This window comes from Salvelinus sp. IW2-2015, linkage group LG1 (assembly GCF_002910315.2).
Source record: "Salvelinus sp. IW2-2015 linkage group LG1, ASM291031v2, whole genome shotgun sequence".
Lineage (NCBI taxonomy): Eukaryota > Metazoa > Chordata > Actinopteri > Salmoniformes > Salmonidae > Salvelinus > Salvelinus sp. IW2-2015.
This window is the reverse complement of record NC_036838.1, coordinates 35,989,730-36,004,308: the sequence shown is the minus strand read 5'-3', so window position 1 is coordinate 36,004,308 and position 14,579 is coordinate 35,989,730. Positions and strand designations below refer to the sequence as shown.

The following is a 14,579-nucleotide window of genomic DNA, read 5'->3' as shown; positions in this document are numbered from 1 at the left end:
GATCACCAAACATTTCTGTAAAAAACCCACCGATAAAGCCTTGCGTTCCTATTTTTTTAATTGTTTCACGCTGTTGGTGGTAGATGCACTTGATTCTGCAGCCCTAGCGCCAGGAAGGCAAATGTTCCCATTTTTAACCATTTCATGTAGAACTTCGCCTACCCTTGTCAGGCCCAGAGGGAAAATCAAGTGCACTTATAGGCCTACCGCTGGCCAATCAGATAACTCAGATTACCGTGTCTGCACAGTTTCCTCGCACTATAGACTGTAAAAAGAGGCCTCGAATAGATTTGAAAACCTTTAAAACCATGACTAGAGAGAGACTCAACGAATACAGCAAAGAGCTGCTGATTTTATGAGTAAGTTCATGTTTAATTTGTTTTTCAGCACTGCCGAAACTTTGACACAAAAAAAATGTTGCCTGCATCGATCTGTTAATACAGGACTAGTAAAGGCCCAGTGCACCACTTTTGTAAGAATGTTTAAAATATATATATACAAAAATGTACATTCTGACTTTTCAGGGGGTGCTGCAGCAACCTCAGCATCTCTACTTCCCGTGGCTATGTTTAAGTTGTTATTATTGGCAGCTTGTGTCTTTTTTTATATCAAGGAATATTTCACTTTCTCTGGTCATAGGGGTAACAGCATGAATTGGTGCATAAAGCAGAAATAATGCAGTGTGACTTAAGTTTTGCCATCAGCTAAAAGTCTGTCCTTTTTCTCATGGAGGAAGGGAGAGAGGCGGGACGGTGAGTCGGGTGAGACAGCCTCACCGCTGCTCCCTCCCTCCCCTCAGACTGACCATCTGATGCAGGGCATCAGTCCAGCAAAAAAGCAATTTATTATGCTCACTCAGCTGTGCCTCACAAGTAATACAACAAACTATCTATTACCAGTGTGATCATATACCTACAATTTTGAAATATAATGTCAAAATGGTCTGAAAAGAACAACATTGGCAGGGCAATTCAAGCGTAGCCAAAATGCAGTGATAATGTACAGTCATGGCCAAAAGTTTTGAGAATGACACAAATATTAATTTTCCACATTTTCTGCTTCAGTGTCTTTAGATATTTTTGTCTGATGTTATTATTGAATACTGAAGTATAATAACAAGCATTTCATAAGTGTCAAAGGCATTTATTGACAATTACATGAAGTTGATGCAAAGTGTCAATATTTGCAGTGTTGACCCTTCTTAATCCCATTGACCACAAGTTCTCAATGGGATTAAGGTTCTTGGGAGTTTCCTGGCCATGGACCCAAAATATCGATGTTTTGTTCCCCGAGCCACTTAGTTATCACTTTTGCCTTATGGCAAGGTGCTCCATCATGCTGGAAAAGGCATTGTTCGTCACCAAACTGTTCCTGGATGGTTGGGAGAAGTTTCTCTCGGAGGATGTGTTGGTACCATTCTGTATTCATGGCTGTGTTCTTAGGCAAAATTGTGAGTGAGCCCACTCCCTTGGCTGAGAAGCAACCCCACACATGAATGGTCTCATGTTGGCATGACACAGGACTGATGGTAGCGCTCACCTTGTCTTCTCTGGACAAGCTTTTCTCCAGATGCCCCAAACAATTGGAAAGGGGATTCATCAGAGAAAATTACTTTACCCCAGTCCTCAGCAGTCCAATCCCTGTACCTTTTGCAGAATATCAGTCTGTCCCTGATGTTTTTCCTGGAGAGAAGTGGCTTYTYTGYTGCCCTTCTTGACACCAGGCCATCCTCCAAAAGTCTTCGCCTCACTGTGCGTGCAGATGCACTCACACCTGCCTGCTGCCATTCCTGAGCAAGCTCTGTACTGGTGGTGCCCCCCCGATCCCACAGTTGAATCAACTTTAGGAGACGGTCCTGGCGCTTGCTGGACTTTCTTGGGCGCCCTGAAGCCTTCTTCACAACAATTGAACCGCTCTCCTTGAAGCTCTTGATGATCCGATAAATGGTTGATTTGGGTCTTACTGGCAGCAATATCCTTGCCTGTGAAGCCCTTTTTGTGCAAAGCAATGATGACAGCACGTGTTTCCTTGCAGGTAACCATGATTGACAGAGGAAGAACAATGATTCCAAGCACCACCCTCCTTTTGAAGCTTCCAGTCTGTTATTCAAACTCAATCAACATGACAGAGTGATCTTCAGCCTTGTCCTCATCAACACTCACACCTGTGTTAACGAGAGAATCACTGACATGATGTCAGCTGGTCCTTTTGTGGCAGGGCTGAAATGCAGTGGAAATGTTTTTGGGGGATTCAGTTCATTTGCATGGCAAAGAGGGACTTTGCAATTAATTGCAATTCATCTGATCACTCTTCATAACATTCTGGAGTATATGCAAATTGCCATCATACAAATTGAGGCAGCAGACTTTGTTAAAATTAATATTTGTGTCATTCTCAAAACTTTTGGCCACGACTATATTGGTCCTGTAGCCTACTGCACGAACCTCATCGCTGCAGAACTGTTTTTAGTTGGTTAATGTTGCATAGGCTTACATTTTTGAAGTCATGTTTTTAAAGAAATCTGAGCGGTAGATCTCGGGTTGCATTTCGACTCAGAAAGTGATTCTGGCTCAGAAAAGGTTGGTGACTACTGCTCTAGGTTGATTGAACTGTAGAAATAAAAGTGTAGACGTAAAAAGGTAATGGGCCCAGTAGTGAAGCAGCAGAGTTTGTTATAACTATACTACTATTATGTTATAGCTATTGTATTTTGTCAGAGTAGTAGTATTAGAGTGATAACAGGTCGTTAGCGCAGTAAGTGACTACTATTGAAACAGGGATGATTTGCATCGGGTGCGTGATAGTATAACATGCAGGGGTTTGGCAGAGGTGAAAAGCTCCAGGGTCGAATGGGTAGTGTCTCAGACCTCTTTCCCTGGGATGCCATTCTTTCCTGCGGGTCCGGCTCGTCCTGTCTCCCCTCTCTCTCCTGGTTCACCTGAATCTCCCTACAAAACCAATAGGAACACATCAGCTGGAAACGACACAATAGTTTTACTATAAGAAAGCTAAGAATTACTTACAAGAATGTACAAATTACTTTATGAGAAAGCAACACTGACACAATAGAAATACTAAATAGAAGTTCAAATTTAAAAAAGACAAAAGCCAGTCAAGGCATGTGTCTCACCTTGATCCCCAGTCTTCCAGCTAAGCCAGAGAGTCCCTAGAGGGGAAAGAACAGGTTTATGTGTTTACAGACTGTCAGTCTGAGTCTGTAGGACATGACCTACATGCTGAGCATCTTTCAGCAGCTACACAGGGAAGCTCAATGAATGATACATATGTTTTACAATATACCTTTGGGGCTTTCTGCAGAGACAGTACCAGTCAAAAGTTGGGACACACCTACTCATTCAAGGGTTTTTCTTTATTTTGACTATTTTCTATATTGTAGAATAATAGTGAAGACATCAAAACTATGTTAAACAAATCAGAACGACAGATGTTTACCTTGTCAGCTCGGGGATTCGATCTAGCAACCTTTCGGTTACTGGCCCAACACTCTAACCACTAGGCTACCTACCACCCCTTCATGAGTTAGTCACCGGGAATGCATTTAAATTAACAGGTGTGCCTTGTTAAAAATGTATTTGTGGAATTTCTTTCATTCTTAATGAGTTTGAGCCAATCAGTTGTGTTGTGACAAGGTAGGGGTGGTATACAGAAGACAGCCCTATTTGGTAAAAGATCAAGTCCATATTATGACAAGAACAGCTCAAATAAGCAAAGAGAAACAACAGTGCATTATTACTTTAAGACAGTCAATCCAGAAAATGTAAAGAACTTTGAAAGTTTCTTCAAGTGCAGTAAAAACCATCAAGCGCTATGATGAAACTGGCTCTCATGAGGACCGCCACAGGAAAGGAAGACCCAGAGTTACCTCTGCTGCAGAGAATATGTTCATTAGAGTTACCAGCCTCAGAAATTGCATCCCAAATAAACGCTTCACAGAGTTCAAGTAACAGACACATCTCAACATCAACTGTTCAGAGGAGACTGCGTGAATCAGGCCTTCATGGTCGAATTGCTGAAAAGAAACCACTACTAAAGAACACGAATAAGAGACTTGCATGGACCAAGAAACACGAGCAATGGACATTAGACTGGTGGAAAACTGTCCTTTGGTCTGATGAGTCTAAATCTGAGATTTTTGGTTTCAACCGCCGTGTCTTTGTGAGACACAGAGTAGGTGAACGGATGATCTTCGCATGTGTGGTTCCCACTGTGAAGCATGGAGGAGGAGGTGTGATGGTGTGCGGGTGCTTTGCTGGTGACACTGTCAGTGATTTATTTAAAATTCAAGGCACACTTAACCAGCATGGCTACCACAGCATTCTGCAGCGATACACAATCCCATCTGGTTGCGCATAGTGGGACTACCATTTGTTTTTCAACAGGACAATGACGCAATACACCTCCAGGCTGTGTAAGGGCTATTTGACCAAGAAGGAGAGTGATGGAGTGCTGCATCAGATGACCTGGCCTCCACAATCATCTGACCTCAACCCAATTGAGATAGTTTGGGTTGAGTTGGACCACAGAGTGACAGAAAAGCAGCCAACAAGTGCTCAGCATATGTGGGAACTCCTTCAAGACTGTTGGAAAAGCATTCCAGGTGAAGCTGGTTGAGAATGCCAAGAGTGTGCAAAGCTGTCATCAAGGCAAAGGGTGGCTACTTTTAAGAATCTAAAATATAAAACACTTTTTTGGTTACTACATGATTCCATATCTTATTTCATTGTTTTGATGTCTTCACTATTATTCTACAATATAGAAAAAAATTAAGAAAAATTTGATTTGTAGCTTAGATAAAGACTGATAAATTATCACAGCTTCCTCTGAACTCACCCGATCCCCCTGCTCTCCTTTAGATCCAGCCTGGCCAGGAGAGCCAGTACCTGGGGAACCCTGGAAGAATGAAAGAGGAGAGAAATTAGAGAATGAGAGACAGTGAGGAACAGAAAGACAGATGAACAGCATAAAACATTGATACCCGCTTGCATAGAGAACATCATTAAATCCCCTGTATACACACACATGCCGAGCACACACACACACCACCGAAGGGCATGGAGTGCCAGTTTCATGCAGCGCACCATCATGTAACCTGTGGGTACCAACTCACTTTTTCACCTTTCTGGGCTGGATCACCCTTCTGGCCCCTGGGCCCCTCTGCACCTGGCAGACCCGGCTCACCCTGAGGAAAGAGAGGAGAGGGGGAAGAGAGAATGAGTCTATGGAGAAAGTGTTGTAACTGTGTCCAGTACATCAAAATATCAACCATTAATATGGAGATGGGAAGTATGAGGAAGTAAAAGTGGGAAACTTGCCTGTTCACCTTTCTTCCCACCTAATCCTGGCCCCTGGATGTGTAGAAATATACAAAAGGAGGAAATATCATTACATTGACCAATACTGACCAATACTGATCTCTGCCTTTTCAATTACTGTAGAGAAGTACTTCCATAAAAATCCATAAAAATAAATCATATCGGTCCATCTAATGATGAGGCATCAAAATAAACCATGTATGATGTGACTCACACTCCGGCCAGGTTCTCCTTTAGCGCCCTCACTGCCCTGGAGACAGATAGGTTAGGTGTTTTTATCTGATGTTCATCTATGTTTAGTTGATGTCATTGTTCTGATTACATTACATAGTTCACTCATGTTTATTTTGTGGAGATTCACTTTAAATGATCAGAGAGTCAGTCAGACTGTATTAGCCTCACCTTCTCCCCTGGTAGTCCACTGGTGCCAGGCAAACCCTGTGAGCAAGTCAACACACACTTACTCACATACACACACATGACTCACACACTCACGCATTGTAATAAAATATCACAAATATCTAAAGCCTCTGCATGTATCATCAAATCCTATAACTGAACAACATCAATCAATAGTGGTGGGTCACGATGTGAAAATGACTCAAATCATGTAGAGGTACAGTAAGACATGGTTACTCACCCTCAGGCCTGGAGCCCCTGTAGAGCCTGGCTGTCCACTCTCCCCCTGAAACACACAGCGCCACACTGTGGTCAGAACAACACACTGCATGACAACCCTCAGCAGGCATTTCCGATACCCGTGACCTTCATGCTAATACAAATGGATTCGGTTCAGTGTAGGAGTAAAAGTGAGCGAGCAAGGATAAGGATAAATACTAGTGAACACATGAAAATGGAAAACAAATGTGACATTCATATACTGTAGCTGTACAATATCTAGCTTAATGGTCATGAACAAGGTCACAGTGAAAAGACGCATAACCAAATGCATGGTACTGTACTCACCCTCTCTGCTGCCAGGCCAGCAGGTCCTCTCTCCCCCTGGAAAGACAACACAGTCAGTTACAACCCACAGCAGACAAACCAGTTTAACAGCAGCAGTCTAACTGGGTTAGAGGGGCTGTATCCATACTCACCCTGTCACCTTGTGATCCAGGCTCACCTGGCTGGCCCCGGTCCCCCTGAGAAGACAGAGAGAGTAGGGTCATCCATCCACCCAAACCCACCCAACCACCCAAATATACATTCTATCATACATTCTAGTCCTAAACATGGAGATTTGATTAAATGTTTTCCATTGTCTAACCTTGAGTCCAATGCTTCCAGCAGGCCCACGGGGACCCTAAAACACACAAACGTGTTGGAATATGTTGTACATGACTTGAGTATGTCCTTCATTTTACAGTAAAAAGATATGTATGTAAGCATGTATGTACTGTACAAAAGTATGTGGACACCCTTTCAAATAAGTGGATTCACCTATTTCAGTCACACCCGTTGCTGACAGGTATATAAAATCGAGCACACAGCCATGCGATCTCCATAGACAAACATTGGTAGTAGAATGGCCTTACTGATGAGCTCAGTGACTTTCAACGTGGCACCGTCATAGCATGGCACCGTCATAGCATGCCACCTTTCCAACAAGTTAGTTCGTCAAATTTCTACCCTGCTAGAGCTGCCCCAGTCAACTGTAAGTGCTGTTATTGTGAAGTGGAAACGTCTAGAAGCAACAACACAAGCTCACTGAACGGGAACGGCGAGTGCTGAAGCGCGTAGCGCGTAAAAATCGTCTGTCCTCGGTTGCAACACTCACTACCGAGTTCCAAACTGCCTCTGGAAGCAACATCAGCACAATAAATGTTCGTCGGGAGCTTCATGAAATGTGTTCCCATGGCCGAGCAGCTACACACAAGCCTAAGATCACCATGTGAAATGCAAAGGGTCGGCTGGAGTGGCTCGCCGCCATTGGACTCTGGAGCACTTAAAAAGCGTTCTCTGGAGTGATGAATCACACTTCACCATCTGGCAGTCCGTTTGGGTTTGGCGGATGCCAGGAGAACGCTACCTGCATAGTGCCAACTGTCAAGTTTGGTGTAGTCGGAATAATGGTCTGTGGCTGTTTTTCAGGGTTTGGGCAAGGCCCCTTAGCTCCAGTGAAGGGAAATCTTAACGCTACAGCATACAATGACATTCTAGTTGAGTCTGTGCTTCCAACATTGTGGCAACAGTTTGGGAAAGGACCTTTCCGGTAACAAAATGTGGAAAAAGTCAAGGGGTCTGAATACTTCCCGAATGCACTGTATGTAAATGTGTATCCTACCCGATCACCAGGCTCTCCTGCCTTCCCAGATAGTCCTGGCAACCCCTCTGCACTCTCCCCCTGAAACATAAAAAACACTCAGTACACACTATCAGTACACACGTATGTACTGTACACACACAGGCGCACACACACAGGCACACACATAGTACCAACCTTGTCTCCTTTGGCTCCTTGTTGTCCTGTAAATCCTCTGGGACCCTGAGCTCCTGGGTTTCCATTAGACCCCTGAACACAACAAAACACAATAAGATATGGTAAATAAGTCAGTTATGACATCAAACCATAGACGTGTACAGTATAATTATCACCCCAGAGATCTGCAGGATACAAATGCAGGCACATATACAAAAAGACACACATGACACATGTCCAGTGATTGACAGAGCTTACCGGTGATCCCTTCTCCCCCTTCACAGCCAAGCCACTGCCCACTCCTGGAGGTCCCTGTCAGCAGGACAAACAGACACACAGACAGAGAGAGACAGAGAAAGATAACAGAGAGGTGATAATCATTATGCTCCATCATTCTTCCAGAGATATATGCAATGAATCTACAAGACAAGCTAGGGATAGCCCTGTACGACTCACCCTCTCTCCGGTGCTGCCCTTGTCTCCCTGAAAGGAGAGAGGGAGAGGAAGAGAGCGAGAGAGAGAGAGAGATTGATAGAGAGAGAGAGAGATAGAGAGAGAGAGGGATAGAGAGAGAGATAGAAATGATTAGTGATTGAGCTTTGTAGTTTCACAGACTCTACATCCCAGTATAGGAATACATTTTAATTCTAGACACGCACACGTGCACCAACACACACCCACTCACACCCACAGAAACACACACACAATGCCCGTCTACTGCACTATGACGAAACATCAAGGCCTCTCCAAGTCTAAAGATGCTGGTTGTCAAGGAAACTGATGGAAGGGCATGATCAGGTGGAAGATCAAAACATAAAGAGGATGATGACAGATATACTCAAAGGCAGAGAATGAAAAGAACCTAGAAATCTAAAATGTAATCCCACATTATCATATCACAGCCATACTGTTGGGGGGTTACTCTTAAGGTGAAGATATATTTTACATGAGGAAGTAAAAGATATATGAACATCCCTCACAGCACTTCAACTATTCCAAGTTAGAACCATCTGAGAACTTTTGAAAAGGGGACATGTTTTTGGGAGCAAGAATTGAACTTGAACTGATGAGGTGCCTGTTAGTGGTGCACAGGTCAGCTGTTTGTTCACCGCCCACAATTGCTAATAACTTATCCGCAACCGCCCGACTATACGTGATCAGGTGAAATCTGAGGCCTGCACCCAACCCTAACCCGCAAATATAGAAAATGCACTATAGGCTACAGTCAAAGACGGCATATATATGTTTCTGCTTAGAGTTTCCAACATTTTGGTAGTGTCACGCTCTGACCTTAGAGATCCTTTTTATGTGTCTATTTTGGTTTGGTCAGGGCGTGAGTTGGGGTGGGGATTCGATGTTTTCTGTTCTATGTTTTCTGTTTTGTGTTGATGCACCTGACAGGACTGTTTCGTTTTCGTTCATTCTCTTTGTTATTTTGTTTAGTGTTCTGTTTAAATAAAAATAACATGAACACTTACCACGCTGCGCTTTGGTCCACACCTAATTCAACAGACGATYGTTACAGGTAGGCTATTTAATAGTCAACTTGTCTAAAATTAGATACATGTAGCTTCTCTTCTGTTATTACATGTTGCCCTAGAAGACTAAATAAACCCTTGCCCAACAGAATAATGTAATTGATCGATAGAATAAATGCTTCAATCTAGTTGACATCGGTACAATTTTCTCTGTCATCTTTAGCAGAACAAAGATGTTTAGGGACTAGGGAGAAAATACAATAAATCAACCCCCAAAAAACTGAAAGATTTCCTGCGCAAAATGTCCAAATTACATCAGTTTGACCAGTTGCAAGGGGAAAGAAAGCTGTGAAAACAACCCAACATATTTCTGATAAGATTTTAGTTTGGCATACTTTATGTGGTTGAAATACTATCAGCTTTTATGTTGCTTTAATAATAAAAACAGCACCTCTACAGATGCTATCTAACTGAGCATTGCATGCTCTCAAGATGCAGAAAAAAAWWAATTATATTTCTCCACTCCTGTTCCCAAGTCCAAAACACAATATTTAATGATCCTAAACCCTTGCAGATATAACTGCGGGCACTGCGGGTTATGAGTCAACCCCGCATCACTAGTGCCTGTGAAACGAGTAACAACTCTCTTTCACCCCAATGTGGCCAGGTCAAATCAAATCAAATGTTATTTGTCACATGCTTGTAAACAACAGGTGTACACTAACAGTGCAATGCTTACTTATGCCTCCTTATCCAACAATGCAGAGTTAAAGATAAAAAATGTAACAAAAATGTGACATGAGGAATAAATAGATGGATTAGCTGACAACATCAGGGAAACGATGCACGCACTTTAATGGGGCAGAAGTATGTGCGTGTTGTGATTCTGGATGGCCAGATAGCTACCAACAATGACAAGAAACTGCCATGTGGGAAATCGTAAGTGACTCGTTCCATCTAGTTTCATTTTGTTCTTGAGGGTAGGCAACCCTGGTCCTGGAGTGCTGCAGGCACTTCATGTTTTTTGATTTAACCAACCTGGAAGACCAGGTGTGTTGAATTTAGGCAATCACTGAACTGATAAAWTAGCTCAGTTGTTCAGGTGTGGTGCCTAGTTGGAAYAACATCCTGCAGTACCTGAGGCACTCCAGAAACAGGGTTGCCTACCCCTTGATCTAAGCCAACCCAGTTTGCTTTGCCCCATAGTTGCACAAACGTCAGTTTTGTTGCTGAACAACCAACCCGTCTATACACAGTGAATAATGAATAGCAATAACATGCCTATATACAGGGAGTACCAGGCAATGTGCAGGGGTACACGGTAACTACATACATATTTTTTGTTTTTAACTAGGCAAGTCAGTTAAGAACAAATTCTTATTTACAACAACGGCCTAGGAACAGTGGGTTGACTGCATTGTTCAGGGGCAGAACAACAGATTTTTACCTTGTCAGCTCGAACTAGTCCAACCCTCTAACCACTAGGCTACCTTCCACCCCACATATAGGTAGGGTTAAAGTGACTAGGCAAGAGGATAGATAATAAAGAATAGCAGCAGCGTATGTGGTGAGTGTGAAAGTGTGTATGAGTGTTTGTCGTCAGTATGCATGTGCACGCATGTTATGCGTGTGTGGGCGTATGTAGTGTGTGTGGGTGTGTGTTGGGCTGTCAGTGTAAGTATGTGTGAGAGTGTGGGTAGAGTCCAGTGTGTGTCAGTGTCAGTGCAAGAGAGCAAAAAAGGGTCAATGCAGGTAGTCTAGTATTTAGCTATTTAGCGGTCTTGTTCAGCAGTCTTAATATGGCTTGGGGGTAACCACTGTTCAGGGTCCTGTTGATTCCAGACTTGGTGCACTGGTACCGCTTGCCGTGCGGTAGCATAGAGAAATGTTGGGTGGGTAGAGAAATGTTTTTGGGCCTTCCACCACCTGGTATAGACGTCCTGGATGGCAGGGAGCTCAGACCCAGTGATGTACTGAGCCGTACTCACCACCCTCTGTAGCGCCTTGCGGTTGGGTGCCTTGCAGATGCCTTACTAAGCAGTGATGCAGCCAGTCAAGATGCTCTCAATGCTCTCAAAGAACTTTGAGGATCTGACGGCCCATGCCAAATCTTTTCCGCCTCCTGAAGGGGAAGTGGCGCTGTCGTGCCCTCTTCACAATTGTGTGGGTGTGTGTGGACCATGTTAATTCCTTAGTGATGTGAACACTGAGGAACCTGAAGCTCTCGACCCATTCCACTACAGCCCCATTGATGTCGATGGGGGTGTGCTCGCTCCTCCATTTCCTGTAGTCCACGAAAGGCCTTTACAGGTTATACAGGTTACAGGCTGCTGGTACTACTCTGCTGTTACTACTCTCTTTCTCCCCCCATGTGTTCTGTTCACTAGTTACTGTGTCAAGGGCCAGACCTGACCAGGGTAACTGACCTTGATGGAGAGGCCGGGGGTGCCTGGTATCCCTGGGCGACCATCCTGTCCAGGGGTCCCTGCAGGTCCCACAAAGCCCTTGGCCCCGTCATTCCCTGGACGCCCTAGGGTACCCTGGGTAACGGAGAGAACGTCATTCATCGTCATTCAGAATTAATTAAACGGAAGAGAATATGACTTACCATCACACGTGTCTGACTGTGTGTGTGTGTGTGTGTGTGTGTGTGTGTGTGTGTGTGTGTGTGTCTCACAGATATTCCTGGGATCCCTGGTTCCCCTTTCCTCCCGGGCAGACCTCCTCCTGAAACAGCTGACCCTGGCTCACCCTGGAACACCAAAGAAACAGCTTAGTGAACATCCAACACACACAGCAGATGGGATTACATACAATGTATAGTTCACAGACGATAAAGAGATGTGCTGTACTCACCCTGTCGCCCCTGTCACCCTTTGTCCCTGGTCCTCCTGTAACCCCAGGATCACCCTGCCACAGAGAAAACATCAAACTTCATAATACAACAACACACACATAAACACAAGATACAGTATAAACAGATCCCATTGGCGTGCTGAGGGATACTCACAGGATCTCCTCTGACACCCGGTAGCCCCTGTGAACCCTGAAAAAGASAAAATAGCAAAACATATTTTGTTAAACCACGTCTACAGCAGGTTGGACCAATTCAGTGGCAATGTGGTTAGAGTGCCACCCTGAGATTGAAAGGTTGGGGGTTTGATCCCCAACTCCAAAAATGGGACCAGATGCCTCCCTGCTTGGCACTCTGCATTAAGGAGATGGATTGGGGCTAAGGCCCTGCGACAGCCTAGTGTCCTCTCCAGGGGATGTACCTGTACATCAAGCTGCCTGCCCCTATGGGCTGCTYAGAAAAGGCTTACATATTTACAGCAGGTTGACCATCTACTACTTACAGTATAAGAACATCAGGATAAAAAACATGTGTTATTGGCAAGTTGATTTACACATTGTGATTGCCCCTGGCTGTAACTGTGGCCCCTGACTACTCACCGGCACACCTCCAGGGCCTGGGGTCCCTGGTCGCCCTGGCAACCCTGGACTCCCATCCAGACCAGGAAAACCCTAGAGAATAAACAACAGTAAATASAGCAGTACAGATGTAGGATCTTAATTTGAGCCAGTTTGCTACAGCAGGAAAATAATCCTACAGGAAATGTGGATTATAATGAACATACATGTTTGAAGAGGTTGATACATTTTTAGTTTAGTTAGTAAATCAAATCTGACATTTTAAAGTGGAAATTACAAACTTTAGAATCCTTTTTAAACCTCAGAAACACTACAAKTTTGYGTATCCTCAGCAACATTSTTAGCAACAAGRGTGATCAAATTAAGATCCTACATCTGTTCACTACATCACTACAGCAGTACACTACAACAGTACAAGTGTTGAGTATAAGTGTTAATGTGTACTCACCCTCTCMCCCTTCTCCCCTCTGACCCCCACTGAGGGGTCCTCACTTCGGCCAGGCTGACCCTGTCGCCCCTCAGGCCCTCTGGGGCCATCCCTGCCAGGCAAACCATCACGACCCTGGAAATCATACACACACAATCTCAGTGGATGATACGTGGATGCTAATGTTTGAGCTACCAGTATTAGATCAGTAATCAGTGGTGAAAGACTCACAGGCTCTCCTTTGCGTCCGTCAGCACCGTCTCTTCCACTCTCTCCCTGTAACAGAGAAACTGATCAGGACATCTGACACAACTACTGACCATAGAGCTTCCAAGACAACATACAGTAACAGAAAATGGTATTAAAACAATTCAATTGTTACCTTTCCTCCTCGCTCCCCCCGGTCACCCTAGAGATAGTAAAAATGAACAGATATGAGAGATAGCAGGGCAAAGAGGGATGAAAAAGAGAGCACACAGCAGTTGTAAGGTATGGTGAGAGTGTAATGATGGCTACGTGTGTGTGGATGGAGGAGGTAAAGTACAGTAACTCACCCGAGGACACTGTACGGTACACTGCTCTGTCACTGGCCCCTGATATAGAAAACAACAACATACACACTGAGACCCAGAGCACTCCGCCATATTGTTGTCTGACTTCTAAACTCTCTCTCTCACCTCCCCTCCCCACCAACTTTTCCCCTCTTATCTCACCACTCCCTCTGGTATCCTGGCGACGCCACACAGCAGGTCAGCCAKGTCGGCGTGCAGGGTGCCCAGCTGGGTGGCATCACGGGCATATAGAAGGTTCTGGGTGCTGCCATCTGTCACTGCCTGGCGCAGCTCCTCAGAGTCCGCCCTACCTATACCCACCGCCAGCACCGTCACACCTGACACACACACACACACACACACAAACTAAATATTGGGCATTTTTCTATTTATTGTTCAAAATGTTAATTTTAAAACTGTGTGTGACAAGGGACTGTAGGTTAAAAGTTACTGTCGAAAATTCCATTAGTAGAGATGTGCAGTTGCTCTATATGTGCTTGTGTGTTTAACGCTCTCAACACAGTCTGTGTGAGGCTACCTGAGGCTTTGACAACACTAGCTTGGACAGTGACGTTGTCGGAGGATTTTTCATCTGCAATGATCACCACCGCACCAGGAACTCTGGGTCTACGACCAGCTGTGGGGCTGAGAAGGAACTGTCTGGTGAACGTCATTGCCTGGCCTGCCGGGGGAGATAAACATTTAAATATCACCATAGAGATGTATAGAGATCTCAACTTTRCATCTGTACCATTATGGTATCTGTGACAGCAGTGGATACCACTGTGGAATCGCCACTGAGGTTATATCTATTTTAAAGTAGTACGTTTTGTTCTTCTTTTGATGTTTGAAAAAAGTGTAAAGCTAAYATTGGTGATTTACTGCCACCTGCAGTGTTGGAGTCTTGAACCAAATGTTATGTGTCATTCATTTATTGTG

General features: G+C 44.3%; 1 protein-coding gene across 1 annotated transcript in view; it reads right to left on the bottom strand.

Moving 5' to 3' along the window:
* Positions 1–14,579, bottom strand: part of LOC111974623 (collagen alpha-1(VII) chain-like) — a 106,952-nt gene that overhangs the window by 51,755 nt on the left and 40,618 nt on the right. Inside the window, exons 28-53 of the mRNA XM_070442872.1 lie at positions 14,179–14,322; positions 13,803–13,978; positions 13,644–13,682; positions 13,472–13,498; positions 13,321–13,365; positions 13,111–13,224; positions 12,684–12,755; positions 12,241–12,276; positions 12,087–12,140; positions 11,908–11,982; positions 11,657–11,770; positions 8,209–8,235; positions 8,011–8,064; positions 7,774–7,845; positions 7,618–7,677; positions 6,601–6,636; positions 6,431–6,475; positions 6,300–6,335; positions 5,974–6,018; positions 5,736–5,771; positions 5,548–5,583; positions 5,334–5,366; positions 5,129–5,200; positions 4,852–4,911; positions 3,131–3,166; positions 2,868–2,948 (exon numbers count right to left, since the gene is read on the bottom strand). Of these exons, the coding sequence (XP_070298973.1) occupies positions 2,868–2,948; positions 3,131–3,166; positions 4,852–4,911; positions 5,129–5,200; positions 5,334–5,366; positions 5,548–5,583; positions 5,736–5,771; positions 5,974–6,018; positions 6,300–6,335; positions 6,431–6,475; positions 6,601–6,636; positions 7,618–7,677; positions 7,774–7,845; positions 8,011–8,064; positions 8,209–8,235; positions 11,657–11,770; positions 11,908–11,982; positions 12,087–12,140; positions 12,241–12,276; positions 12,684–12,755; positions 13,111–13,224; positions 13,321–13,365; positions 13,472–13,498; positions 13,644–13,682; positions 13,803–13,978; positions 14,179–14,322 (1,625 nt within the window). The remainder of the gene's footprint in view (positions 1–2,867; positions 2,949–3,130; positions 3,167–4,851; positions 4,912–5,128; positions 5,201–5,333; positions 5,367–5,547; positions 5,584–5,735; positions 5,772–5,973; positions 6,019–6,299; positions 6,336–6,430; positions 6,476–6,600; positions 6,637–7,617; positions 7,678–7,773; positions 7,846–8,010; positions 8,065–8,208; positions 8,236–11,656; positions 11,771–11,907; positions 11,983–12,086; positions 12,141–12,240; positions 12,277–12,683; positions 12,756–13,110; positions 13,225–13,320; positions 13,366–13,471; positions 13,499–13,643; positions 13,683–13,802; positions 13,979–14,178; positions 14,323–14,579) is intronic.